This window comes from Gossypium raimondii, chromosome 7 (assembly GCF_025698545.1).
Source record: "Gossypium raimondii isolate GPD5lz chromosome 7, ASM2569854v1, whole genome shotgun sequence".
In the NCBI taxonomy this organism is placed as follows: domain Eukaryota; kingdom Viridiplantae; phylum Streptophyta; class Magnoliopsida; order Malvales; family Malvaceae; genus Gossypium; species Gossypium raimondii.
Genome location: NC_068571.1, coordinates 53,384,613 through 53,412,507, shown reverse-complemented (window position 1 = coordinate 53,412,507; position 27,895 = coordinate 53,384,613). Strand labels below are relative to the sequence as shown.

The 27,895-nt window shown below is 35.8% G+C and overlaps 3 protein-coding genes across 3 annotated transcripts; 2 read left to right on the top strand and 1 right to left on the bottom strand.

Moving 5' to 3' along the window:
• Nucleotides 1–2,631: 2,631 nt before the first annotated feature.
• On the top strand, nucleotides 2,632–3,900 carry LOC105803096 (uncharacterized). Its single transcript, XM_012635095.1, has one exon. It carries the CDS (start codon nucleotides 2,632–2,634, stop codon nucleotides 3,898–3,900), a length of 1,269 nt encoding a protein of 422 aa, XP_012490549.1.
• Nucleotides 3,901–15,935: 12,035 nt separating this feature from the next.
• Nucleotides 15,936–17,935, top strand: LOC105790590 (uncharacterized). The gene is made up of 4 exons (XM_012618638.2): nucleotides 15,936–16,533; nucleotides 16,655–16,963; nucleotides 17,042–17,234; nucleotides 17,319–17,935. The coding sequence occupies exons 1-4, from the start codon at nucleotides 16,105–16,107 to the stop codon at nucleotides 17,705–17,707; spliced, it is 1,320 nt and encodes a 439-aa protein (XP_012474092.1). The 5' UTR covers nucleotides 15,936–16,104; the 3' UTR covers nucleotides 17,708–17,935.
• A 509-nt stretch (nucleotides 17,936–18,444) lies between these two features.
• On the bottom strand, nucleotides 18,445–27,300 carry LOC105789848 (protein arginine N-methyltransferase 1.5). The gene is made up of 23 exons (XM_012617510.2): nucleotides 26,967–27,300; nucleotides 26,749–26,866; nucleotides 26,349–26,458; nucleotides 25,341–25,430; nucleotides 25,178–25,243; nucleotides 24,804–24,883; nucleotides 24,634–24,709; nucleotides 24,393–24,479; nucleotides 24,177–24,261; nucleotides 23,992–24,083; nucleotides 23,871–23,906; nucleotides 23,561–23,629; nucleotides 23,338–23,406; nucleotides 23,150–23,203; nucleotides 22,985–23,059; nucleotides 21,992–22,084; nucleotides 21,785–21,888; nucleotides 20,826–20,874; nucleotides 20,650–20,736; nucleotides 20,466–20,571; nucleotides 19,744–19,831; nucleotides 19,053–19,146; nucleotides 18,445–18,907 (listed from the first exon to the last, which is right to left on the bottom strand). Exons 1-23 carry the CDS (start codon nucleotides 27,105–27,107, stop codon nucleotides 18,824–18,826), a joined length of 1,953 nt encoding a protein of 650 aa, XP_012472964.1. The 5' UTR covers nucleotides 27,108–27,300; the 3' UTR covers nucleotides 18,445–18,823.
• Nucleotides 27,301–27,895: the final 595 nt, after the last annotated feature.

Here is a 27,895-nt window from a genome sequence, read left to right as displayed (position 1 = left end):
TCATTTATTCATCTGGTCATTCATTAAGTGTTTTTTTTTCATCAAGTCTTTCATCAAGTGCTTTTCATCAAGTTACTAATCAAGTTTTTAATTACCAAGTTTTTTTTATTAAGTTTTGCATCAAGTTTTTTTTAAGCTTTTCATAAAGTTTTCCATCAAGTTTTTAATCATTAAGTTTTTCAATTCAGCTTTTATCTCTTGCAATTCAATCTTGTCTTTCCTTTTTGCAAATTTAGTTGCTGACATTAATTCCTTATATTTTTCCATCTATTAGTTTCCAACCTTGCGTCACCTTCACCCACTTACTTTCATCTCTTTTTCATTTATTCAACCTTCTCCAATTCTGCCCAATACCAACATGTCCCAAACCTTAGTCAACAAATCCATTTTTAGCTTTAGGTCGGAGTTAGCCTCGTCAAGATCCATGAGTTACGAACCCGAGCAATTTAACTCATAAAATCCAGTACTTATTATTTCTCTGGATTAAGAGTATGATTTTGTCAACTCGCAAAGTCAAATCAACACTAAGTCAAAAAGACGTCGTTTGATTTAGTGTGGTTAGACGTACAGTTGGAATTCCGAAAGGATCGATTGTCTAATCAGTTTTTTGTGAACACATTGGCGTGGCAAGTGGAGATTGTTGTTTGATTCCGTCAAGTGAAGTAGTAACCGTATTTAAATGTCTCACGCGGTTGAGGACATTGGTTCGAGCTAGGCTATTCTAGAACGCAAATTTACCAGAGTTCTAAATCACGAACCTTTCGTTGGTTTTTCGGTCGGTAATGGTTAGTTATAGAACGTTCCATAACTAATTTACACAAGGAAGAGTTGGTGTCCGAGGCGTCCTTGGTAGCTATAACTAGCTTATTGGAAAAGAGGAGTTTATCTAATTTCGAGGATCAGTTTAAAGACGGGAAAAACCCGTGCCTACAGCTTAGCTTAGTTTAATTAAATTTTCTTCAGATTTATTTAACTGTTTTTATTATTTTATTTCCAGCTTTTACTTTTCACGCATTTTTTCCCGGTTTATTTCAGGTTTCAGGTTTTCAAATTTTATCCCCTCGAACTTCTTGGGCACAACAACTGCCCCGACATAAATCTGATCAAGAGAGTAACAATTTGCAATAAATCCAGTCTCTAAGGGATCGACCCTACTCCCTATACTGCTTAAATTGCAAATTAGGCGTGGGTTTATATTGGTGGACTCGACACCCATCAATTTTAGCGCCGTTGCTGGGGATTGACAATACTTACATTTGTTTAAATCGTCTTCAAGACTAGATCTACATCTGAAGATCTCGAATACGACCCAGACATCGAGAAATCGGCATGAGCAAGATGAAAAAAGACGGAAGCTCTTAAACGTGCAAGTAAAGCAAAAGTTGAGCTAGGACAAAGGATCCTAGAATCCGAAATAAAAAAGTTGAACCAAGCAATTTGTGCAAAGGCAATTCGACGTGGGAAACAAGTCGAAGTGGTTGAACCTGAGACCAAACCTCTTTCTGAAACGAAAGAAGCAAAAGGCAATATTTGTGAACCAGAAAGGATGGCAAATCGAACCATTCGTCAACTGGCCACTGCGTCCAACGAGCAAACACCGTTATGCATTAACTATCATACCGAAGAAACCCCGTACGAGTTGAAGTCGGGCCTGATTCACCTTTTAACCACTTTTTGAGGCTTGAAGAACGAAAATCCACACACTCACTTGAGGGAATTCCACATGGCCTGCTCAAGCATGAAACCCCAGGGAGTAACCGAAGATGAAATTAAACTTCGAGTCTTTCCTTTTTCTTTATTCGATACAGTAAGAGAATGGTTATTTTACTTACCCCCCGATTCTATTATAACGTGGAATGACTTATCTCGTAAATTTCTTGATAGATTTTTCCCAGCATCGCGAGCAGCTGAACTTATGAGAGATATAGTGGGAATTCACCAAATGGAGAGTGAATCGCTCTACGACTATTGGGAGCGGTACAAAAAACTGTGTGCAAGTTGTCCTCAACACGGTTTGACTGAGCAATCATATCTTTAGTATTTCTACGAGGGTTTCCTCCCTATGGAAATGAAAATGATTGACGCTGCTAGTGAAGGGGCGCTTGTCAATATGACTCCTCAAAGGGCAAGAGAACTGATATCCACCATGGCGGTAAATTCTCTGTAGTGTCGGCCAAATTCAGAATCTATAAGACGAGTTAATGAGGTAAATGTTTCATATTAAGAAGATAAATTGGATAAGCTTACTAATATTGATCAATCTATGCTTACAGAAAAGAAGAATCTGACCCAACTGTTTAGAATTTGTACTACATCTGAACATCCGACGAATTTGTGCCCAATCCTTAATGATAATTCAACGGCACATGTTGATGCTATTGAAAGTTTTCTGGGACCTTCGTAAAGACGCTATGATCCTTTCTTCAACACCCATAATCCCGGGTAGAAGGATCATCCCAACTTGAATTATGGAGCTAATCTTCGATATAATCTATCATACCAACAGAGACCTTTGCAACCACCACAACAACAGAAGCTGTTGTGGAAAGACTTGCCATCGATGCTACAAAATATCCACAGAGGACAGACGCATCAATACAAGAGTTAACTAATCAAGTTAGTAAACTTTCGATGGCAGTTAATCATTTGGAATCTCAAGGTAAATTACCTTCCCAGACAGAGTCGAATCCTAGGCAGAATATAAGAGCAATAACTCTTCGTAGTGCAAATGTTCTGGAAACAGTTCCAGACAAAAGTCATGGGCAAGACAAGGAACGGGAAAAACAAATCTCTGATTTAAAAGTAAGACCGGAATCAGAAATTCAGAAACCAGTTGTAATGCCACCACCTTTTTTAGGAAGGCTCGCAGAGGATATAAAAGAGAATGAGGAAAAAGAAATTCTCGAAATATTCAGGAAGGTGGAGGTAAATATCCATTTGCTCAACGCTATCAAAAAAATCCCTCGTTATGCAAAATTCCTCAAGGAATTGTGCACTAGCAAGAGGAGGTTAATAGGTAACGAAAGAGTAAATTTAGGAGAAAATGTCTCCGCAGTACTGCAAAAGAAAGTTCCGCTCAAATACAATGACCAATGTATGTTTGCTATTTCCTGTGAGATAGGTAATATAGGCATTAAGAAAGCCATGTGTGATTTAAGGGCTTCCATCAATGTTATGCCTTATTCTATTTATAAATTGATTAACGCGGGTCCTTTAAAAGAGACAAGAGTAATAATCCAGCTGGCGGACAGGTTAGTCGTCTATCCCGAGGGGTTGCTTGAAGACGTCCTTGTTAAAGTTAACGAATTAGTTTTCCCTGCAGATTTTTACATTATTAATATAGAGGATGATAACTCAACTAATTCGTCTGACATTTTGCTTGGAAGGCCATTCCTAAGTACCGCAAGTGCAAAAATTGATGTTCAGAGCGAAACACTGACAATGGAGTTTGATGGTGAAATCAACGTCTACGAAGCTATGAGTCATCCTAACTCACTGTCAAATATTTCCTGTATCGATATTATAGACTGTTTCACTCAATCTTATTCTGAATATCATGACTTTGATGAGTTGGAAACTGCCCTTTACAGAAGCATTAACATGGATGTTTTAAATTATCTCGAGGAATTATCAATTATAGAAGATCCATTGCGAGAAATAGTCAAACACTTGGAGACGCCACCATTGTTGACGAATCGAGGTAACCAATTTGAACTATTACCTTCCCAAACTCAAATGTTGCCTTCGATTGTGCAGCCACCAATCTTGGAGTTTAAAGCATTGCCGGACCACCTTAAATACGTCTTTTTGGGAGAGACAGACACTTTATCGGTGAAAGTGTCAAGCAAACTAACCAAACACGAGGGGGGAATGTCTAGTTCGAGTTCTGAGAGATTATAAAGAAGCTATTGGTTGGATGATGGCTAACATAAAAGGGCTAAGTCCATCCACTTGTATACACAAAATCTCCATCGAAGATAACACAAAACCAAAGAGAGATGCTCAAAGACGCCTTAATCCACCCATGATGGAGGTAGTAAAGAAGGAGATCCAGAAACTGTTAGATGCTGGAATAACATACCCGATTTCTGACAGTGATTGAGTTTGCCCGGTTCATGTAAAACCTAAGAAAACTAGCGTGACAGTGGTGAAAAACTCGTCAGGAGAGCTGGTCCCTTCCCGAGGCCAGAATGGATGGAGGGTTTCGATTACAGGAAGTTGAACGTAGCTACTCGAAAAGACCATTTTTCACTTCCTTTCATCGATCAAATGCTCGAGCGATTAGCTGGTAAGACCCATTATTATTGTCTCGATGGGTACTCAAGATTTTTCCAAATTCCGGTGGCACATGAGAATCAAGACAAAACAACTTTCACGTGCCCCTTCGGAACATTTGCGTATAGACGAATACCGTTTGGACTCTGTAATGCTTCGGCCACTTTCCAGATATGCATGTTGAGCATATTCTCGATTATGCCGAGAAAATCTTTGAAATCTTCATAGATGACTTCACGGTGCACGAATTTTACAGGATATTCGTAAAAGACTTCTTGAATATCGTGCAACCGCTTTGCAGTCTATTACAAAAGGATAAGAATTTGAATAATAAGTCGTCGAGCTAACGACGTTAAACAAAGTGCTGTTGGGAGGCAACCCAAAATTTTCCCTTTATGCAAATAATTTTTTTGTAAAACGAAAAATGAAAATGCATGTCGAGGATCAGTTCTGTCTAAGGAAAGACTTGGTACTTAAGAATGTCCATTATAATTCACCTCTCTTTCCTGGGAACTTACCTCGTGCAGTTATCACGACTATTTTACTAAATCTTGTAATCTTGGTTTTTAATAATTTATTTCTCGAGTTTATAGCTTAGTTAATAAATTCGAGAAATAAAAATTACACATTTTATTTTATTTTTATTCCTTCTATTTTATTTTGCAGGTAGACCTTCTAAGATGAAGTTGAAGCCCCCCACGTCTGTCGAAACTCGATTAACCCAAATCAAGGAAGGCCTCGACTCTTTACGCACCTTAGTGACAGACGTTTTCACACACCTACGAGACCACCCTCCATGACGTTAAAACACATAGGCAGTTAATTTTTCCTTTCCTTACTTAGTTTTACTTTTTATCCTTTAAATAATTCAAATTACATTGAGACCATGTAAAATAAGTAGGGGTGGGAAATATAAATTGGTTCTAATTTGCTTATCTGTTTTTGCATGTTTTTCGTGAAAGGTAAATTTTTTCTTTTGATAAATTCGGATGGTACACTTATGGTTTGACCTATTTAGCTATTGAGTTCTTTACACATAAAACTTTTCATTAACCTAGACTTAGTGGGTAAGAAATTTTTTTTAGGAATTATGAGTTTGCTTGACTGCCTACCTTATACCATATGTTAATTTTCTGCCTTCTCTTCAAAAAAAAAGAGAGAGAAAAAGAAGAAATGAATAAATAATAATACTCCTCTGATACGAAAGTTAAAAGTGAAAAATTAGGGTTGTACATCACGCTGAGTAACCGGAACGTAGTGCTTCGGTTGTCATCACATCTCGCGTAAAAAGGTTCGTGTGGCTGTCTAATTTTTTTGCACTCACTCCGCTAACAAGCTATCACGGGTAGGGCAAAATATCCTGCTTAGAGACATCCAAATCGAGTAACCAAAACATGGTGCTTAGGTTGTCATCATGTCTCGCGTAAAAAAAATTTGAAAATGTCTTAAGTACAAAAATAATAAAATGAAGGGTAAGTCTATCAAGCTCTAATAAATTCTGAAATATATTTACTTACTTCTTAGGCTAGGTTATTTGAGATGTTAATGTACTAGGATTAAATTGTTGAATTGTGCAAACCATGGGGGTCAAGTCCTATTTTGGAGAAAATTTTTCCTTTTACAGATACATACAAAATGCTCGAGGACTAGCATAAGCTAAGTAGGGGGATTTGATTAAATGCTAAAGTTACATATTCTATGTAATTAAATTGGTTAATTTATGAGAGTGCACCACTGATTTTTCCATTTTTATATTGAATATTGTGCAGGGGTACAATTTGGGGTCAAATAGAAGAAAAATGAAATAATTGGGCTAGATTGAAGAAAGGAGCAAAGAGGGTAGGCCAAAGCAGAATTTTTCCAAGATGTAATTAGCTGAAATTTTATGTTGACTTAGTGGGAGATTATGTATGGATTTTTATATCATGGAATATTTTATTTCCTTGACTTTCTATGATTAGTGGCTCTTAATTTAGCAAGGCCACTAGTATAAATAGGGGGCTACATTGTTCATTTATTCATCAAGTCATTCATTAAGTGTTTTTTTCATCAAGCCTTTCACCAAGTTTTTTTCATCAAGTTATTAATCAAGTTTTTAATTACCAAGTTTTCTTTTATTAAGTTTTGCATCAAGTTCTTTTTAAGCTTTTCATCAAGTTTTTAATCAAGTTTTTAATCATTAAGTTTTTCAATTCAGCTTTTATCTCTTGCAATTCAATCTTTTCTTTCCTTTTTGCAAATTTAGTTGCTGACATGAATTCCTTATATTTTTCCATCTATTAGTTTCCAACCTTGCGTCACCTTCACCCACTTACTTTTACCTCTTTTTCATTTATTCAACCTTCTCCAATTCTGCCCAATACCAACATGTCCCAAAACTTAGTCAACTAAATCCATTTTCAACTTTAGGTCGGAGTTAGCCTCATCAAGATTCGTGAGTTACGAACCCGAGCAATTTAACTCCTAAAATCCAGTACTTCTTATTTCTCTGGATTAAGAGTATGATTTTGTCAATTCACAAAGTCAAATCAACACTAAGTCAAAAAAGACGTCATTTGATTTAGTGTGGTTAGATGTACAGTTAGAAATCTGAAAGGATCGATTATCTAATCGATTTTCTGTGAACACGTTGGCGTGTTAAGTGGAGATTGCTGTTTGGTTCCATCAAGGGAAGTAGTAACCGGATTTAAATGTCCCACGCAGTTGAGGACATTGGTTCGAGCTAGTCTCTTCTAGAACGCAAAGTTTCCGGAGTTCTAAATCACGAACGTTTCGTTGGTTATTCGATCGGTAAGGGTTAGTTATAGGACGTTCCATAACTAATTTACACAAGGAAGAGTTGGTGTCCGAGGCGTCCTTGGTAGCTATAATAAACTTATTGGAAAAGAGGAGTTCATTTAATTTCGAGGATCAGTTCAAAGACGAGAAAAACCCGTGCCTAAAGCTGAGCTTAGTTTAATTAAATTTTCCTCAGATTTATTTAACTGTTTTTATTATTTTATTTCTAGCTTTTACTTTTCACGCATTTTTTCCTTATTTAATTCAGGTTCCAGGTTTTCAAATTTTATCCCCCCAAACTTCTTGGGCACGACAACTGTCCCGACATAAATCTGGTCAAGAGAGCAACAATTTGCAGTAAACCCAGTCTCTAAGGGATTGACCCGACTCCCTATACTACTTAAATTGCAAATTAGGCGTCGGTTTATATTGGTGGACTCGACACTCATCATCTACAATTTTCAACCGCATCATGTAGAGTGAGCCAATCTATCCCTAAAATCACATCAAATTCATCAAATAGTAAGAGCATCAAATCGGCCAAAAAACTGTAACCCCGAGTTATTAAAGGACAATTCTTGCAGACTTTATTAATTAAGACATACCGACCTAAAGGGTTACCACTTGTACAACGAATTCAGTGGATTCAACCGGTAAACTCTTACTATACACTAAACTCGTACATATATAAGAATGGGTTGATCTAGGATCAATCAAAGTAGTTACATCAGTGTTAAAAAGAGGAAAAGTACCGGTGATAATATTTGGTGTCGACTCATTTTCGCGAGAGTGAATAACATAAGCTCTGGCTGGTGCTCGTGCCTCAAATCTCACTGCAGAATCTCTCGTCGCACCTCTACTACCACTAATATTTCTAGTATTTTGAGGTGGTTTCCCTCTAACAGCTATATTACTCGGCCTCGCGGTTTGAGCTTTTTTCTTTCTCAGACTTCTCAGGGCAATCTCTAAGGTAGTGGTCGAATGGACCACACATGAAATATATTCGACTTTTAACTCGACACTCGTCATAATGTGGCTTGTTGCAGTGTTTCCACTCGGGTCTAGCAATTTTAACACTACCCTTACTAGCTATAGATGTAGCCTGAGGTTTAGGACTAGAGTGTCTCGCATCTCTCTCTCGACTAGAATGCCCCATAGAAATAGTAGGATGGTAGTGATATTATTTAGATTTCTTCGATGTTGATTGATGAAACTTTCCTATAAATCTCTTCCTCGAATCTTTAGCTTTAAATTTAACTTTTCTTTTCTTTTTTGTTAAGCTCCTCAGCTTTGTGAGCTCTATCAACTAAAACCTTAAATTCCTTCAGTTCAAGCATACCGACTAAAAGCTTAATACCTTCATTCAACCCGTCTTCAAAACGTTTGCACATAACCACATTGGTTGGAATGCATTCACGGGCATACTTACTCAGTCTTGCAAGCTCTCTTTCATATTCAGATATAGTCATACGACCCTATTTCAGATCTAAAAATTTTTGCGCTTTTGATCCAGAAATCGTTGACTTGTATACTTTTTTCTGAATTCTGTCTGAAAGAATTCCCATGTAATCTACTCCCTTGGTACTACAGAAATTAAAGTGCTCCACCACTGGCATGCAACATCTTTCAGAAGAGACACGGCACATTTAACACATTTCGCTGGTGTACAAGACAATTCATTGGAAACCCGAATCGTATTCTCAAGCTTTGGCTCTCTCAGGGTCGTCATCAACTGTAGCTCTAAACTCTTCGGCCCTATATTTTTTAATTTTATCAATGGGCAGTTTGTTTAAATGTACGGGTTCTAACTTGAGGAGCTACGGGGACCAGTTAAGAAAAAGGTGGGGGTAGAGGTTACTGAGCAGCCAGATTAGTTTAGACAACCTTAGTGAACCACTCGTTCATCATATGGAAGAAGGCTTCCTTAGCCTCTCCTTCACGACCCTCAAACACGAGTCTAGATCCAGACGACTTTGCCCCACGAACGGTGACCGGTGCGTTATTCACAATATCATCGGAGTCTGCTCGATTGGAATTCATTACTATATGAAAAATATGATTTTAATTTGTCAGGAGATGTCACACTATCACAGGTTATAAAATGGCATATATAGCTAGACTCACATACGCTACGTTAGTTGGAGAATCGACTAAATCGTAGCTTTGATACCAATAAATGTAACATCCCTAACCCGTATCCGACGTCGGAACAGAGTACGAAGCATTACCAGACTTATAACTGAAACAATCATACTTTTTATATTCATTTCTCATTCTAAACAAAAGCCACTCAAAATCATTCATATAGTCCCTAATACGAGCCCTTAAGGCCCTAAATAGTCATTAATAGTCTCAGGCCGTATGGGCATTCAAAATGGGGACACACGGTCGTGTCCCAACCCGTGTAACTCACTGACTTGGATCACACGGCTAGGCCACACGCCCGTGTGCCAGGCCATGTACCCTTCGAAATGGCCTCACACGTCCATATGTCAGGCCGTGTGAAAGCTGGAAGGTATACTGACTTGTGCCATACGACCAAGCCACACGCTCGTGTGCTAGGCCTTGTGAAGCTACTAACTTAATTTCTATAGTAGTATCAAAGGATACACGACTGTGTGTCACACATGGCTGAGACACACGCCCGTGTCTCTACCCGTGTGGACAAAAATAAGTCATTTTCCTAGCCATATTTCCCACCCCAAATTGGTACCAACCTACACACATCAATATGCATATAACCATTGCATAAATAGGCATTCAAAACCAACCAATCTCAAGTTAATAACATGTAATAATATCACATGCTATCATGAAACACGAAAAAATAAACGGAGTAAGCAATTAAGCTTAGTAAGTTTGTAAAACCTAGAATAAAACTTACCGTATAACCACAAATTTAGGTAAATAACTCAAAGAACAACTCAATTCAATTTTGGCCCAAGCCTATCACATAACCATTCACCAAGTTAGCCATGTATACACATAAAAACCGAGAATCATGTATGAATTCAGCAATTATTAAATTTTCATGTACGTGAAACATCTCTACCGTATATCCGTATATCATATATATAAAAAATCTCCATGTAAATACATGTACTAGTTCGTATCGAACTTATATAATCTCATAATAACACTATGCCCGTTAAACCACTTAGAATCTCATTAGATTCGTAGGTAGCACTCACGAGGTGTATTGAACTGTAATTTGTCAATTCTTATATATGTAGGCTCATACGAGCAAGAAACGGTAAGCTCCTCCGACCTGAATATCGGTAAGCTCCAACGAGCTACAAATCAGTAAGCTCATACGAGCTGTGGTGAGTCCGCAACACATGCAGGACCTCAAACAAAATGGTAACCCTAATGACATGTCATTTGTATCCTACGAATTTCTAAGGTTCAAACGGGGCTCGATTTTTTCGTATTATATCGGTAATGCGTTCAATAATTATACATCGTAATTAATCAATCCAAATACATATATTTCAATTAAAGTATATAAATACACAATGTAATTACACGAACTTACCTCGAATTAGTATGGAGTCAGTCGACCGATCAATCCACTACTTTTTTCCTTCGATTTAATTCCGAACGTGGTTTTTCTTGATCTATACAATCAAATTTAACAAATTTAATCTTTATTCTTATTCAATTTAATGCAAAATTTATGTTATGGAAAAATTACTATTTTGCCCCTATACTTTTAACTTCTTTACAATTTAGTCCTTGGACTCGTAAAACGAAATTTATGCAATTTCATCTATACTCAAGCCTAGCTAATTTTTATATATGCTCATAGCAACACAAACGTTTCACAATTTCATATATTTACCACACAAATTTTACATTTCTTAATTTAGCCCCTAATTGGCCATTTCATTAAAAATCTCTTTATAAGTTGTTTAACTAACAACAAAAATTCATTTTCTTCCATTAAAACTATAAAAAAACTAACATTTTCACATTGAAAAAACCTAAAATTTTAACCATATTGCAACTTAATCCTCTCTTTAGCTAGATTAAGCTACAACGGCCCCAAAAACATAAAAATCAACAAAAACAGGACAAAGGATCATTTACATGCAAGGGAATTAAGTGGCTGGAATTTTAAGCTTCAAAACCCCTATTTTCCTTGTGTTTTTTGGTGGATAAGATGAAACAAATAGGTTGATATTTTTTTATTTACTTTATCCATTTATTTCCTATTTACCATTTTAACTTTACCTAACTTTAAAAATAACAAAACTGCCAAGCCATGCTCATCCACTATCACTTTTAATGGTCTAATTACCATATAAAGACCTCCACTTTAAAGTTCTATAGCTTTTTAACACATTTATCTAATAGAACACAACTTTTTCACTTTATGCGATTTAGTCCTTTTTCACAAATTGAGCATACAAACGGTAAAATTTCTTAACAAATTTTTTTATACTATCATATTATCATGCTGTAGATACTAAAATAATATTAAAATAAATTTTATGATATCAGATTTGAGGTCCCGAAACCACTATTTCGGTTTCACTAAAAACGGATCGTTACAATGTTGCCCTTCTCTCTTACGATAAGGGTATTTGGGTTTCTCCTATATTTGGCCCAATTATATCTGCTTTTTAGACTTTTAACCCAACATTTTTTAATTTTCTCAGACTCAATAAATGTTTTCTATTCCCTAAAAAAATTTTATTTATTTATTCAATTAAATATTTTTTTCAACCAAATTCTAATTCCTTTAAAGTCATGATAATTTTGAAGGGATCAATGTTGGATTTATCGGACCCTTAGCAATTCATACTAGGATCGGTCATTGGGGGTCTCTAGAAAGTCCATTTTACAAAATCTTTGAGAGATCAAAAAAAAGCACAGATGTTTTATTTTTTCCCAAGTTGAGATGAATATTATATAGTAGCGGTAGGAAATTCTTTGACCTTGAATCAGGGTATTCAGGAAGAACAGATTGTTCTGGCTCGATACCGCCAAGAATTCCTGACTATTGCATGAGAACAAGTTCATCTTCGAAGTATTTTTCATTTTCAATATTTTTCTATTAGAGCTTCTCTCATTCCTTTTATCGAGCATAATGATTCGAATCAGGCTTTAATGAGTTCTAATATGCAACGCCAAGCAATTTTGCTTTCTTGTTCTGAGAAATGCATTGTTGGAACTAGGTTGGAACGCCAAGTGGCTCTAGATTCAGGAGTTTTCGCTATAGCCGATCACGAGGGAAAGATCATTTCTACCGGTACTGACAAGATTATTTTATCGGGCATCTAGCATTCCATTAGTTATGTATCAACGTTCCAACAAAAATACTTGTATGCATCAAATTGCCCAGGTTTTGCGGGGTAAATGCATTAAAAAGGGACAAATTTTAGCGGATGGTGTTTCTACGATTGGTGGCGAACTCGCTTTGGAAAAAAACGTTCTAGTAGCTTATATGCCATGGGAAGGTTACAATAACTAAATGATGGTGTGCAATATTAGACAGCCATAAATGTTTTAATTCTATTTGTTGTGATGTTCATGAATTGTTCAGAATATTATAAAGATTTTAATCTATGGACCATTGGGAATGGCCTTACTTCGTTGGCTATATATTTAATAAACTCACAATGGCTAATTAATTTAATTAATTTTAATTATTTTATTAATTAAATAATAGTTTTAAAAACTTAAATTAATCCTTAAGTCATTTCTTTACTTTGTAGGAAAACACATTGATTTGTGAATATGACTTGTTTTTCGGACTTTATCATTTTCATCTATTTTTGTTCATCTGGTTCTACATGCAATTCATTTTTTTTTTGTTTCAATGAGCTAAGGAGGGACCAATTAGACATATGTAATTAGGGTTTAAATAATTTATAATTATGTTTTAGTTTTTCTCATATTAATTATAAACTTATTTAGTCACAAAATCATTCCATTGTAATATCATGATTGAGCTTTCCCTAATGGCATACCATTACGAAAGCTATTCAATAAATGCTCGCTCAATGACCTTGTCATAAGTGTGTTACCCTCATAGGATATTTTTAATATCTTTGGGATACATCTGCTCTCCCAATATGATCCTATTTTATTTCATTATAATCATTACATCTTCTTTTATTAAAAATCAATTACTATAAAATAATAATTAAGTCATTTATCATAAAGACAAACGGCCTGTGACCCGTTTACTTTTCATCTATTATGTAATGCCGATTAGAATATATCATTTACCCATTAATTGGGTTATGAATTCCAGTATTGTAAAATGACGCAACATACTACAAAATTCATATACTCAATGCAACATTCAGTTCCTTATCTTTTTGAACTCAGGCTTTTACTTACATCTAAGTATACGAGTCACATATACATAGTCCATCATCTACTCGAGATTAAAGTATTCCACACCATAAATGTCACAAGTGAATAAATCCATAAATGGATCTAAGATCTATTCTACTTGGGTCCTTTCAGATGTATCTTCAATCCAGTTAATCACATCTACGTTTTTATCTTCTAAGAGTCATCCATATTGTAAAATGACGCAACATACTACAAAATTCGTATACTCAATGCAACATTCAGTTCCTTATCTTTTTGAACTCAGGCTTTTACTTACATCTAAGTATACGAGTCACATATACATAGTCCATCATCTACTCGAGATTAAAGTATTCCACGCCATAAATGTCACAAGTGAATAAATCCATAAATGGATCTAAGATCTATTCTACTTGGGTCCTTTCAGATGTATCTTCAATCCAGTTAATCACATCTACGTTTTTATCTTCTAAGAGTCATCCATTTTAATGCTCAAGACAAAGTATCTTCTCAATTAGTTTTGATAGACGGCATAATAATCATTCAATTGGTTTGCTAATTTCCAATTAGACTAAGGACATATTTAGGATTATCTATTAATATAAGTTATCTTTTCGTATTAAGATTTAACCACACAATATTGGTTAGTATTAGTTAAACATTATATAACAAGTAAGTCAATATTTGCTTCTATTTTGCTTAGCTTGCGAAAACCTTGAGGACAATATACAAAAGGGTAATAATATAATTAATGAATATTATTAAACCAGTTTGATCGAAAAATATAAATATACAAAATGAATATAATACATTTAGAACACCAGATCCAACATTAAGCTCTCATTTCAATTTCACTTAGGCATATAGATCTCCTCTCGGTGTCACTATTCGGCACAAATGTATCAATGTCTAATACAATTCAATACAATTGAACAAACAAATAATCAAGATAATTATCAACTTAGAAAAACAATTAGTTTTTCAACAACCGTCAACCAATTTAGCACATAATCAAACTCTAATCTTATACAAGCATTCTAATCTTATACAAGCATTTTATCGAACACATGATAAGTAACATGTAAAAAGGAAAAATGGTTGAGAAGATGCTCATTTATAAATATGAATTTGATAAAGTGCTAGAGCATGATCATTCTTTATTAACAAAGCTCCAACAATAGAGAAGAAAATCTAACAACAAAATTTATTCTAAAGAAAAACAAAAAATAGAGAAAATCTACTCTAAAATGAGAGGAAAAAAGAATAGAATAGAAAAAGTTGTCTAATGTCTAACCTAGTTTTTTACTTCACCTAGCCACACTCAAATAGTTTATATAAGGTGTTATTTATAGGTAATAAGTATTTAACCTAATAATGACAATTATGTGCTCACTTAAAATTTGATTTGAAGCTTGTTTGTTTATAATTTACTGTTCAACTATTTTGCCTCGTCAAGGGTCAGTGTTGCGGCATCCACGACAGTCTACACATTTGGCTCATTGGGTCCTTCAATGTCGCGATAATGACATTCGCTGCCATGACATTATCCTCAAGTAGCTCAACTTCTTCATTCCTAGGGATTATGGCCGGTGTTGTGACATTGCCAAGTTGTTGTTGTGACCATGGAGATTGGTTTCGTGACATCAACCCATTGGTGTCGCAACACTAGATGTAGATCACTTGAGTGTGCAATTTTGTTGAAGTCCAACTCCTTAGTTGATGGAAAAGGCATTGGTGTTCCGACCTTAACTCCAAATTAGGCTTCTCTTCTCATTTTCGCATCAACCAAGTGCCTAAAACAAGCTTAACTCAATAATTTAGTTACTAATTGTATAAACTTGCCATTTTATTCAAAAAATCAATAAAATGTGATTAAAACTAAAATTAAGTATGAAATCTATAAAATATAGAAATATAACAAAAAAAAAACACTATAAAATACTTGAGAATAAACTCTTTTAAATGTTTAAAGAGCTTAATTTGACATATATAAATACAACAAATCACATGTATGCACGCATCTTATCCAAAGGCTGTGCACTCTCCATTAGGCTTACTGCATCATCCAGTCTTTATGTTTCAAGGAGTTCACTTTATACTAGGAGGGTGGAGATTGTTTTGGCCCATTCAAGGCATGGCAATATGGGCAGTAGTAAGTTATGGGAAATCTTTCTTCCTGGCAACTCCCGAACAACACCCAAAAAAACATAATATCTTCTGCAACAATACTCTGTTCATACTGTAATTGCAATTGTGTCGAATAGTGGATTGAGCGATATTCTTCATTTCATACTATAATTGCAAAGTAAATTCCACTAACCATTGTGCATATGGCAGTTGCCACCAATGAGTGCATAAGACTATATTGGATCTCCATCCACAGTTGGATCCATTTCATAAATCGTTGATTTCAACCACCTTAATTTGGGTCGATTTTTAGTTAGATAGGATAACTAAGAAGTTAGGACTGTGGAAGGGGCCTGATAAGAAAGGATGAGGCCCAAAGGTTTAGCCTTAGCCCTAAGAGGTTTTAAACGGAAAGGCCGAAGGGAGGGAGACGGAAGGCTCATCATTCGATTCTTCTCCACTGCTGGTTGTTTCTTGCTATTACTGCTTTTAGTTTTATCCATTGTCTCTAATCCCTAATCCATGGCCTGGCCTTGACTGGGGACTGGACTGAACTCATTCACTCACTTCGTTGGATATCCGGTAGATAAATAATCAATGGCGGCCACTGCAAATGCAAATGCAAAGCACATGATGCTGATGATGTTGTCTGCTTCCATTTCTCTTCCTGTATCCTCACGCTGTGCATCGTTATCAGCAAAGCGTCTCCTTTGCAATCAATATCCCACAAGATCGCAGACCCTCGTAAGATCCGCTTGTACGGGTATCACCACCGATACAAGCAAGAAGAAGAAGAAAGAAAAGGGGCTAGCCAAAGAAAAGAGAAGAACCCGTTCGCTCAGGGATGGGGATATTCACATTTTAAAGGAGGAGGACGATGATTCTTCTTCTTCTTCTACAGTAATGATGCAGCAGTCCCATATCCCCGTTATGTTGGGTGAAGTCCTTGATGTCTTCTCTTCAAATTTAAAGCCTCTGTCTTCTTTTGTCGATTGTACTCTTGGAGCTGCTGGTCATGCTTCTGCGGTCTCTTTCTTTCTTTTAGTAGTAGCTGTACTGTGTGTTTATGATTATGATATTCTATACAACGGTGGAAGTGTCTTGTATTACTGAAAACGGTTGTGCTTGTGGTTGTTGTTGTTCCCAGATAATCCAGTCCCACCCTGAACTCAAGCTTTTCATTGGAATGGATGTGGATCCACTTGCACTCCGTATGGCTCGTTCTCGCATCAATGCTGCTATTTCCCATTCTCACCCTCATCCTAACTTCCAAGCTCTCACTTTTGTCAAAAATTTCAGACACATCAGATCCCTTCTCACCCAGGTTGACCACATCTCTTCCGGAGTCGATGGCATCTTAATGGACTTAGGAATGTCATCCATGCAGGTCAACAATCCTGCCCGAGGCTTCAGTGTGCTTGCTAATGGACCCCTTGATATGCGCATGGATCCTCAGGTATTTCCCATTTTTTTTGCTTTCTTTCCCCATGGAGTGGATGATTATTCTTTTCTAACCATAACAGGCCGATGACAGGCTAGTCTGAAAGCGGAAGATATATTAAATTCTTGGCCAGATAGTGAAGTGGGTAGAATCCTCCGGGATTATGGAGAAGAAAGGAATTGGCGATTGCTACAAAACAAGATTGTTCAAGCCCGTCTTCAGGGTGGATTGCATTCCACTGGTGAATTGGTTGATGTTATTCGGAGTGCCACTCTTGGGACAAAAGGTAGGTTCCCTCTCCATTCAATCCCATCATCCCATGTAGTCTTGTGCTAGTGGATTACTAACGAGTTAAGGACTTTGCCCGTAGGAGGTAGGCAAGGTTGGATAAAGACCGCAACAAGAGTGTTTCAGGCTCTTAGAATCGCTGTCAATGATGAACTCAAGACGCTGGAGGATTCCCTGCACGCTTGTTTTGATTGTCTTGCTCCTGGGGGTAGGCTTGCTGTCATTTCTTTCCATAGTTTAGAGGACAGAATTGTGAAACAAGCATTCCTTAAGATCATCGGTGAAGAAGTGAGGAATTCCATAAGGAACGTCGAAGGCGGGGAGGATGAAAAGGAATTATGGATTAGACAGACGATACAAGGTTCTAATGGAACAATACTTACCAAGAGGCCAATAACACCATCTGAAAAGGAAGAAGGTTTCAACCGTCGCAGCAGAAGTGCTAAGCTAAGGGTAATTCAGAAGTTGTAGCTATTTAGGTAACAGCTTAGGGAAGTTATTCATAAATACACAACAAATGCATTAACATCTCATGTAGCTATTTAGGTCCTTTCGACATGTAAGCCTCTAAGTTATACTGAACATTTTTATGTCATTGGAAAAACCAATTAATCCTGGGGTGATTTGCCTGTGAGCATACGAGTGAAGAATGCCTACAAATTTGAACAGATTTACCTATGAGAAGAGATCTTTCCTCCATCATACTGATTTCTGCTTGCTCACGCAGTACAAATGCCAACCTTTTGCTATTATTAAACTTTGTTGGTTGTGATTATAATGAGAACTCCAAAACTCAAATTTCTCTTAATCCCGATCTAACAATATGCAAATTAAAGTATAATCTTTGGTAAGTTTAACAAAGAAAAAAGATATATTTTGGTTGTATTCTGTTAGATGACTTGTGAAAATTGTAGTTGTATTTTTTGTTACTAACATTATATCAATATGCAGTTAAATTTCAAGGGTCCGAAGGTTTTCGAAGGTTAAAAAATAATCATTTTGCCTTTGTATACCTTGGAGATGACATTGATAAGGTTTTGTTAGTGTGTAGATAAACCAAAATCAGCGTACAAAGCTCCCCCACTGTTTCAACAAAACCAAACATTTCAAACTTGGCAATTGCCACACTTACAATTTCAAAAACAACGGTTGAATTACTGAAGCACGAATCAGTAAAAGAACAATAATAAGAAATTCACTGCTTGAACTGGCTTGAACTAATTGATGTTGATTGAAAGAATAAAATCCAGAGATTCACGTAAGTTGATCATTTCCATGTAGTATATACTCAAACTCGACCAAGTGTAAAAAGGTTCCTGATTCGTAGATTGAACATTGAATTGCCATAAAAATCCATCCATCAAGTTCAGAAACGACACTAAAGTGCTGAGAATATCACAGCACAAGCACATTACACTAAGAACTTAAAACTGAAACCCCATCTAAATCCACCCAAAAAGGTAGTACAACTCTCAATTTACTTTAGTTCCAAGGCCACACCTGAAACCATATACTGTCACTTGTTGCCTGCTTTGACCTGTAATGAGGAAGCAAATACATCTTCCCTCTCCTCACAACCGAATGGTTCTAAAGTCCCACCCAGTATGATCGGCCATTGCTGTTGTGAATAGGTGATGGCCTAGGAGATGTCACGCACCATTCATACCAAACCTGCATCAGATTTGTGCCCCACCCAACCAAACAGCCTTAACTTTTTCAATTTTACAACGAACAAGTAATTTGGTTTTAAAATAATAAAATTTAACACAAAAAAGGGAAGTCCTATGTTATAAACAATAAAAGGGAAAGGACTCACCTTGGTAGAACCACAACAACGCCAAAAATGTACTTCTAAAGGGGATCCAGGTTGAACGCATATAGGTTGCCTTAGTGGGAAAAATATTGCAAACCTGCCCATCCACACCAGTCAAAGATTTTCAATTTTATGGAAGAGCGGTTATAAAGGAAAGAAATTAGAGTAATTTTTGACAAAATTGGATATAGATGGTAAGATGTGTCCCACATTCTAGCAACACTCGGTTATAAGCAATGTTCACTAGTTCAACTTCTAAATAAACCGAGTCTGTGTCTAATTCTGGCAAGCCAGTACGAATCTTCATTAAAATAGCTTTCACGACCGGAAATAAGTAAAATAAACAAACCACCACTCTCGTGGTCTCTGAGCAAAACCAGAAATCCAATTGCTCCCCAAACAGTAAACAGAACCAAACATATATAATAACTATGCATATGCTGAGACTATTACTGAACACCGAAATCATATTTTCGGTTCGTTGTGGGACTTTTCCAACAAGTCCACGCTATAGAAAATCAGATACAATTAAAAGCCAAAAAATGGTTGCATGGCCATTTGTCAATCAATTTTCTGATCTTGCAGACACTCTAACTAATAGATGAGAATATCCAACTCCAAATTTGTTCTCAGCTAAACAAGCTTCAAACTTGAGTCCTGGACAAAAGAATCCAAGAAGAAGAAGTTTGCATACCAGCTGAACATGTTTGGTGTAGACATTGACGGCTCAATACCTAGATGTACATCTTTGTAGAGCGTTGCATCAAAGTAACCAGCAAATCCTTCAATGAAGTTTTCAAACAGTCAGGCCTAAAAATGTCTTATGATTATCATTCAAGTAAACTATTTTTTAAAATAAACATGAATGCAAATTGAAATGATGAGCAAGAGAAACATTTCTCTAAGTAATTAGTTTCCTATCTACTAAAGAAATTTCAAGGTAGTTTAGCTTTCTACACTACACCCAATAGACCCGTAATGCTCTTATAGATAATGGAAAAAAATTGAGCCATGTAAAATGCTCCTCCATTTGAGAAAAGGAAATTAGTACCCATCAACACCATACCCCAATTTGAAGTAAACAATCTCCAATACTTCTAAAAAAACACTACTTGAAATTTGACATATCTAAAATTTCATCAACATTAAGCCCTTCATAAGTTCAAAACAATTGCCGTGAACCTAACATTGTAAAATTGAATAAAATGTTAAATCTGTGGCAAATTGAATAGTAGCAAGAGACAAGATTCTCATTCTGTAATACCATTTTCTACACTTATTTTCAAGATTATTCATGGAATAGGTGTAAACCAGACCCCATGGACACTCAAAAGATTTGTCTGTGCACAACATGATTTTTCTAGAACATTTAATTGAAGGAAAATTAAGTGGACTTGATTGCTACATAGTACATACCATGTACAATAGCTGATCCAGTGTCACATGGTATAACAAAATGAAGCTTCTTGTACCGTTGGTTGCTTTTCTTAGTTGAGTAATCTGGGTGATTAAATGTAAAAACCTGTACAAATTATAATAAAAGGGCAGGTTAGAACTAACAAATTTGGTGCTTCATAAGCATGGAAGAGTGTAGACCCACAGCTTGTGAAGGAGCAAGCTTGGCAACACTGTGAAGTTTTACAACATAAGCAGTTTCAAAATGGATAAGATCTTTATGTGACTTGACCTGTGAAAACCAGAAAAGGGAAAAAAAATTAGAAGAAAAACTTCAAAGAATATACCAGGAAATAATAAAGTATAGGTACAAGGGAATACATCATTATATAGCTTTGAAGCAGTTATTGGTTGGATGAAACTTGTGTACCTGAGAGGCATAACAAAAAGAATGCATTTGAACTTTTTAGTTACCATGACTTTATGATATCAGACTGACCACTTAACAATAGGTCTTAATACTATTAACAATCAGTTGCTTAGAAATTGAGAATTACTGCCTAATTTTTCTTTTCCTTCTTTTGCCTTTTGATGGTGGAATATAGCCTGATACAAAGTGTTATAAACCAAGCATACTGGAAGAAGAAACATTGAAAACATTTTGGCAAAGGAAGACCAATAATAGCAATAAATAAAACAAATAAAAGGCATTAGTAAGAAAAAAGGACATAAATGCATTACCTCTTTGGTTAGGAAATCTACAACTTACATTAGAATTTTCCCATTCAGTAATTCACAACAGGGCAGTAACCCAATCGGAAAACTCTTTCTCAACAAATGATTGAGATTTTAATGTTTTAATTAAGACCATTATTTTCTTTGGTATTACCTAATATAACAGATCTGAAGAGTAAAACTCAATAACAAATCTTTGATAAATATCCATCATCAAGTAATGCTTATAAGATTGCTAGTCCGTTTATCATGAGAAGTCCAATAACCATTTAAGGAAAACTAATGAAAAAATTATCAAAACATAAAGCCAAAGCTGAAGAACCATAACCAAAATATCCTAAGCTTGCCCATTTAGGATCCCACAAGGGGTGTCCATACATAACCCAGAAAATTTCAGGTCATTTACATTGATGCTTACTGATATTGCCAAAATAGTTGTAAATTGGATCATCGAATTTAGATTCTATCTATTGGGACATCCACACAGATTAGGGTTCAGAATCATCAGTAGAGAATTCGGCTGAATCCTCTAGTGAAACATAATTGAAATGATCCACCGCCTCATTAAAAAGATAAAAAGGGAAAAAAAAAAAGCATTTACATACGATGAGGGTATTGAAATTCCATCTTGCTTCAAAAACCGTTGGGCTCCATCAAGGCACTCAGGAGAGAGCTCATTATCGCCAAAAGATCCCAGCAATTCACTGACCTAGATACAAACATAGCTAAGTCAAAGAATATGAACGTGCAAAAGAAAAGAATACGAGATAAAAAAATGAAAACCGAAACACATTTAGTAAATACTCACATACCAGGATGTCAGCTTTTTCAGGAGCATTCCAAAGACGCATATCACAAGAAACTATGGTAACAACATTTTCCCACCCTTCCAGCTTAATCAGACTCTGTTTAAACAAATATGACATTATGTTAAAATAAAAAACTGATTGAATGTTCAACAAACTTGGGCAAGAAATGACAGTCCTCATTTCTAAATTGGGACTTCCAAAGAAAACCATCCATGATCAGAAGACAGGTTGGATGTTACCAAACTACCAATAACAGACTTTAATTTAAAAGCTTTTACTAGCAGAATACTCTGCCAGCTAAAGGGTGAAATTTATACAATATCTAATGCACATGAAGTTGATTTACTTCCCTAATCCTTTAACTTTTTCACAGATGAAAAAATTTGCTATAGATGAATGATATTTTTACATGAGGTAAATTTAACAAACCAAGGCGGGGTGGTGAGACTCAATGATGACTGAAGCATTTTAAGGCTTTAACTTATACACCTATTTCATCCCTACAAATCATAAATTCTACAATCAAATGAAGATACTGATCTATATTTGACTAATACTTGCAAAAAGTACTTCTAAAGAATGAAGACACATTTAAGTTTCTAGATCATAGGAGAATTAACTGAATCCCATTAATTGTAAAACATTGATGCACAAATTAATATTAGCAATTTCTCCAATTTACCTCTCAGTTAAACAAAGCCACTATAAAGGCCTTTTTTTACATATAAACTTCCTAGTCCTGAATTTAATAAACAAGAATCAAAAGAAGACAGAAAATTTGTTAAGGGTGGAGTGTAACTCTAACTAAAATCAGCATGGGCTGAAAATCCAAAAAAGAAAAGCAAATAAGGAGCGTCATCCAAAGAACTCTATGCATTAACATGCAAATACTTTATACAGTGCTAGCAGATTATTTTAGCGGAATTAACAGTGCATTATCTTAGCAACTGAAAAATATCACAATTTGAAACATAATAACTAGAATCTGCAACTCACATGAAGTGTGACCACAGCATTTGGGTTTTTTTCTACAGCATAAACTTTAAGCTTGCGTCCAGTTTCCTCAGCTGCCTATCAGATCAACAAACAGATTACAAAGACATCAGAACAGAAGTTGCAGGAATAAGTGCATCCATTTGGAAAAATACATAAGAAAAAAACCTGCAATGCTGCTCTCACTAGAGGTCCTCGTCCTGCTCCAACAACCATTAATACCTTCCCACAACAAGAAAACACATCAATACCAAGAATGAAAAATCTTGTATGTGTGAAACACCAATGAAAAACAAGATCATCAGATGTTAACTAAAACAGACAAACTAGAAAAACATGATAAACAGGTAGCTTACAGTTGTTATTGCTGATTCCTTCCCATCGGGTACCCTATCCAGTAAAGCTTTACAGATTGCCCTTTGATACTAGTAAAACATAAGCATACATTCATTCAGATTGAAAAATATAAAATAAAATAACACAAATAATGACAACTACTGTCACCAATCAATAATATAAGAGGTGAAAGGACAAAAAATGACACTAAAGAAATTATATATAGGCACAAAACTGCACTACCTGAATATATTTCACCGAGTCTTTCTCAAAAGTTTCATACGTTTGAGCCTCCAGATTATCCATCAGAGGCTGCATCATAATAGCAGAATAAACCAACCTTTAACTTAAACAACAACAACAATAACAAAAATAATAATAACAGTGGCAAGGAAGTAGCAGAAATGTGATGCTATATCATCAGACTGTCCGATACTTCAGCATTTATATTTTGTGTCAACAGCCAAACACATTTAGCTCTCAGCAGACCCTAAACCCTAAACAAAATGGAAAGTTCATGAATCAGAAAAGAATACAGACGAAGAAAACTCACTTGCAATGGAGCCTGTAAAAAATCCCTATAGCCAAGCTGGCATATGAGAATGAATGAGTTAGAACAAGAATAACACTTGGGGGAAGAAATCTATCTTGGTCAAAAAGACAAAAAAAGAGACCTCAATCCGTTCTTGCTCCGAGAGCGGTTCCATCCTTTGATAAAGATAACCAACATAATCCAAATATGACCTGAGAGGATGTCTTTCCACATCTGTATCCAGAAAGGTGCAATGTGAGCTTTTTCAACAATAGACTCACCTACTACTCAGCAAGAAATGCAAATTGAAAGAACCTAGGCACTTACTGTTCACATTTTTATCAATATGATTAGCAGCTGAACCTGTGCTTTCTGCAGGAATATTATGTAAAGGTTTTCCAGAAAGAACCATCTGTCAAGACAATGATAGGTGAAATTTTAAAAAAACCATAAATATTGAAGCTGAAAACACATTGAATGGCATGAGAAAAATAATAAAAATCATCAAATGACAAAAAGAAACATTTGCAAATGTTTCAATACCTGTACAGAATGGTTAAAAAACCCAGTAATTAGCTTCTGATGGCTCTTTGACAGGCATGGGTAACCTCGTGCATTTGTCAGGAAAGACTGGCAAAAAGTAGTACATTAGAAATCCAGGTAAACAAGGAGTGATCTGCATTAAAACTAAATAAAAACTCAAGACAAGTTTTACCCTTACAGGATGCCGGACCTGGCTTTTTTAACAAAAATAATAGTAAATAAACCCTCAGAACATACTTACATCAGTATGTACTATGGCTACTCTGACAGGCTCTCCAAACCACCGTCCAATTGAGTTCACAGAAGGTAGCGTACTCCTAGAGAATACGCATTTTTTGTTAGAACTGCATTTCATTTTATTTCATAAGTGTGGTCAAATAATTAAAAAAAAAACTAATGACAGAAACTCACAGAATATCAAGGGCAAGTGACAGTTGACTATGATGTTCACAGATTAGCCGAAATGAATTCCAGAGTTCCCAAGAGTCTCTCTGTACAAAAAAGGGGGGGGGGAGAGGAAGGAAGGTAACAAGTTGAAGCACAAATATTATACTCACTTCTTCATAACCATACTTAGTTGAAAAGAACTCCAAGAAATCCAGACCTCGAAGATATGCATAAAGTAGACAACAGAACAGAACTGACAATTTCGTTCTCATATATATTTATATATTATATATGTTTTAACGCCTAAGTTAGAATATAGGAAAAGGAGAATAGTAGCATAGTTGGATACAGATCATTAAGGGTAAGATACCCACACCAAGAGTGGAGACTTCACTCACCAGATCATCAGAATCTACATCCACTGAATCCTCATCAGTTTTTAATAGTGGAATCCTTAGCCACAGCTTAAGTGAGGAAACATTAAAAGAGGAAACAGTGGTTAGAACATGTTACAAAAATTTGCATTGATTCTGACAATGAATCTAGATTAAAAAAAGGCACCTGCATATTGCTTAGGCCCTGCAGAATCTGATTCACACATCTAGCATAATTAGCGCATGAAGCTCGCTTAGGTGAAGGAAGAAGGCATGCCTACAGTAGACAATAAAATGGAAAATTATATGCTACCAATCAAAGAAGCAAAAATTCTTTCAAAAGCTACAGTAACTTTGACATTTCATCATGCATATGGCAACCATCAACAAACATCTTACAATTTATTTAACTTCTGCTTTTTGTTATAGAACATTAAGATCAAACTTGTATTTAAAAACAACTTAACGTTAGACTTACTAACAATTTATACAACACCAAAATAAATTACTAATAAAGAAGAAAGGTAAGTGCCAAAAAGATAGCAACAGAAAAAGAGCCAATTATCCTACTATTAAAGCCCACAGAGCCAGCAGTATATATAAATCAAAATTTTTAAAAAGATCCAAGTAAAGTATTCAATTTTTGCCAACAATAGCACCAGGAACAGAGCCATTTACTTATTATTAATGGCCACCAGAGTAATCAGTAAATAAAGTAAAATTTCTAAGCTCCATGTATATCATTCAATTCTAACCACTTTCAGGCTAGTTATGTTTCATTTCCAATAAAACTTACAATAAGTGGTGATTTTGGTGTAATGTGGATAATCCATGCCTTCGAGTTTTATAAAAATAAAAACAAAAATCTTTCAAGTTGGCACATAGTTGGTGAAATTTTGGTGAGTTTCTCAAGGTTTATTGAAATTTATACCAGCTGCAGCTTAACTTTTAAGTAAAAAAAACAACTGTAGGATTATGATTTAGAATTGAAAGCTAATGCAGGATAGTTCCTTCTTCAGATATAATAAGGTCAACCCAATTCATCAGAATTTGAAATTTGATTTCACAATAAAACATCAAATTACTCTTTGACTAATCTTGAACGTCAAGGGGGGGAAAAGGCCAAGCTGTCTGCAATTCTATACAAGAAAAACCTTACAACCCTGTAAAAACAGCTTATTAAAAGTATATACACCTGCAGAGATAGATGAGAGGCCCATGCTATTTCTTGCTTCAAAGTAGTCTCAGAATCCATCCGAAAGATCTCATCCTCTGAATCTAAGTCAATCCACGTGCTGATTTTTCCTGGAAAATTTCAGGAAGCTGTTGAGGGCATTTAAATCAATTCTAGACATTAACAAACTCAGATTGACGTAAACATCCAATCAGTAGCAACTGTAAGAAGTGAAGCTAAAACATTTTAAAGGAAAAACTTTCACTCGAGTAACAGTGATCGCTGGGCTGAAGGATAAATATCTTTAAGATACATAATCTCTTTACAATAACAGAAAAAGAAAAGACAATAAAATTAAGTGACATGATGCTGAAAATGAGATGATTAAAAATTTGTAATGGATGCCAGTAAAAGTTCATACCAACAACATGACTACTCCACTGGGAAGGACTCAAAACTAAGTCTGACCCAGCAAATGGCAGAACGTGAGAGCTACCATTCTCTGCTTCCAACAAGCTTGGTCTGTAAGTAGGATCCATCTAACCATTACACAGACGCAAAAGGGGAAAGTCATAAGAGAGTCGTTGGGTAAATGCCTACTCCTAAGAAAAAAACAAAGGCATTAACCAATTAACTAACCAAAGGAGCGACAACAAAATCAAAGCCGGAAGAGGAGAGATTGTAAGACAAAAGGCGAGGCATGTCATCCTCAAATTCAGTCTCCACTCCGCAGTACCTGGACTCGCTTTTATCCCATCCTCCTCTTTCTCCTAGACCCATTTTCGCTCTCGCTTTTACTCCTCTTCCACTTGGAAATGGCAATATAACAAATGGAGAGAAAAGACAAACACTTAGACTACAAAGAAAATTGAAAATAGAAGCAGAGCACACACTCCTCCGGAGGGTTTTGCTAGGGTTTCCTTGCTATGTGTGAACTAAGCACAACGCCTTTTTTTAGGTTCAAAAAAATATGAATTCGAATACATTAACACTTGTTCTAACTTGTTAGTGGATGGGCCTTGCAGCCCATGAGAACCAGCATCCTATACATGGTACAATATGCATTTCGGTGAATTAATTGGAATCTACGGGGCCGAAAGCCTGAGATAAAATATAGATTAAAATAAATCTACATGTATATAAATAGCATCTCCTTTTGTCACGAACTTAGAGTCTTCCCACGCGATCCGTGCGGCTAGTTTATTTGCTTAAAAACGTCTAAGTCAGCCTAACTCGCAATGATAAAGGATTCAACAACAAAAACGCCTAAGTTGGCCTAACTTGCAATGATAAAGGATTCAATAGAATTCCCTCAAGGCACCCACGAAAAACAGCAGAAGAACGAAGTAAGAACGAACGTTGAAAGATGAACGAAAGCCACAGAAAAGCAAGAACACTTGAGAGAAAAGTTTGAATTACAATGAGCAAAGAAGTCTCTATTTATAGTTAAGCCTCAAGGTACATCAAAGGCTACAATTAAAAGCTGTATACAATTAGAACTCTAAGACACAATTAGAAGTTCTATACAATTAGAACTCTAAGATTACATAATCATATCTTCTTGGGTC

What these genes read in the sequence shown, in the direction of transcription:
- LOC105803096 (XM_012635095.1), top strand. Translation starts at nt 2,632, where the DNA reads ATGGCAGTTAATCATTTGGAATCTCAAGGTAAATTACCTTCCCAGACA.
- LOC105789848 (XM_012617510.2), bottom strand. Translation starts at nt 27,107, where the DNA reads ATGGGTCTAGGAGAAAGAGGAGGATGGGATAAAAGCGAGTCCAGGTAC. An exon ending in TAGCCATAGTACATACTGAT is followed by an intron (nt 24,480 to 24,633) that starts GTAAGTATGTTC and finishes ACTTTTTGCCAG; the next exon opens with TCTTTCCTGACAAATGCACG. An exon ending in TTTTACAGGCTCCATTGCAA is followed by an intron (nt 23,630 to 23,870) that starts GTGAGTTTTCTT and finishes ATTATGATGCAG; the next exon opens with CCTCTGATGGATAATCTGGA.
- LOC105790590 (XM_012618638.2), top strand. Translation starts at nt 16,105, where the DNA reads ATGGCGGCCACTGCAAATGCAAATGCAAAGCACATGATGCTGATGATG. An exon ending in CTGCTGGTCATGCTTCTGCG is followed by an intron (nt 16,534 to 16,654) that starts GTCTCTTTCTTT and finishes TGTTGTTCCCAG; the next exon opens with ATAATCCAGTCCCACCCTGA. An exon ending in TGCCACTCTTGGGACAAAAG is followed by an intron (nt 17,235 to 17,318) that starts GTAGGTTCCCTC and finishes CTTTGCCCGTAG; the next exon opens with GAGGTAGGCAAGGTTGGATA.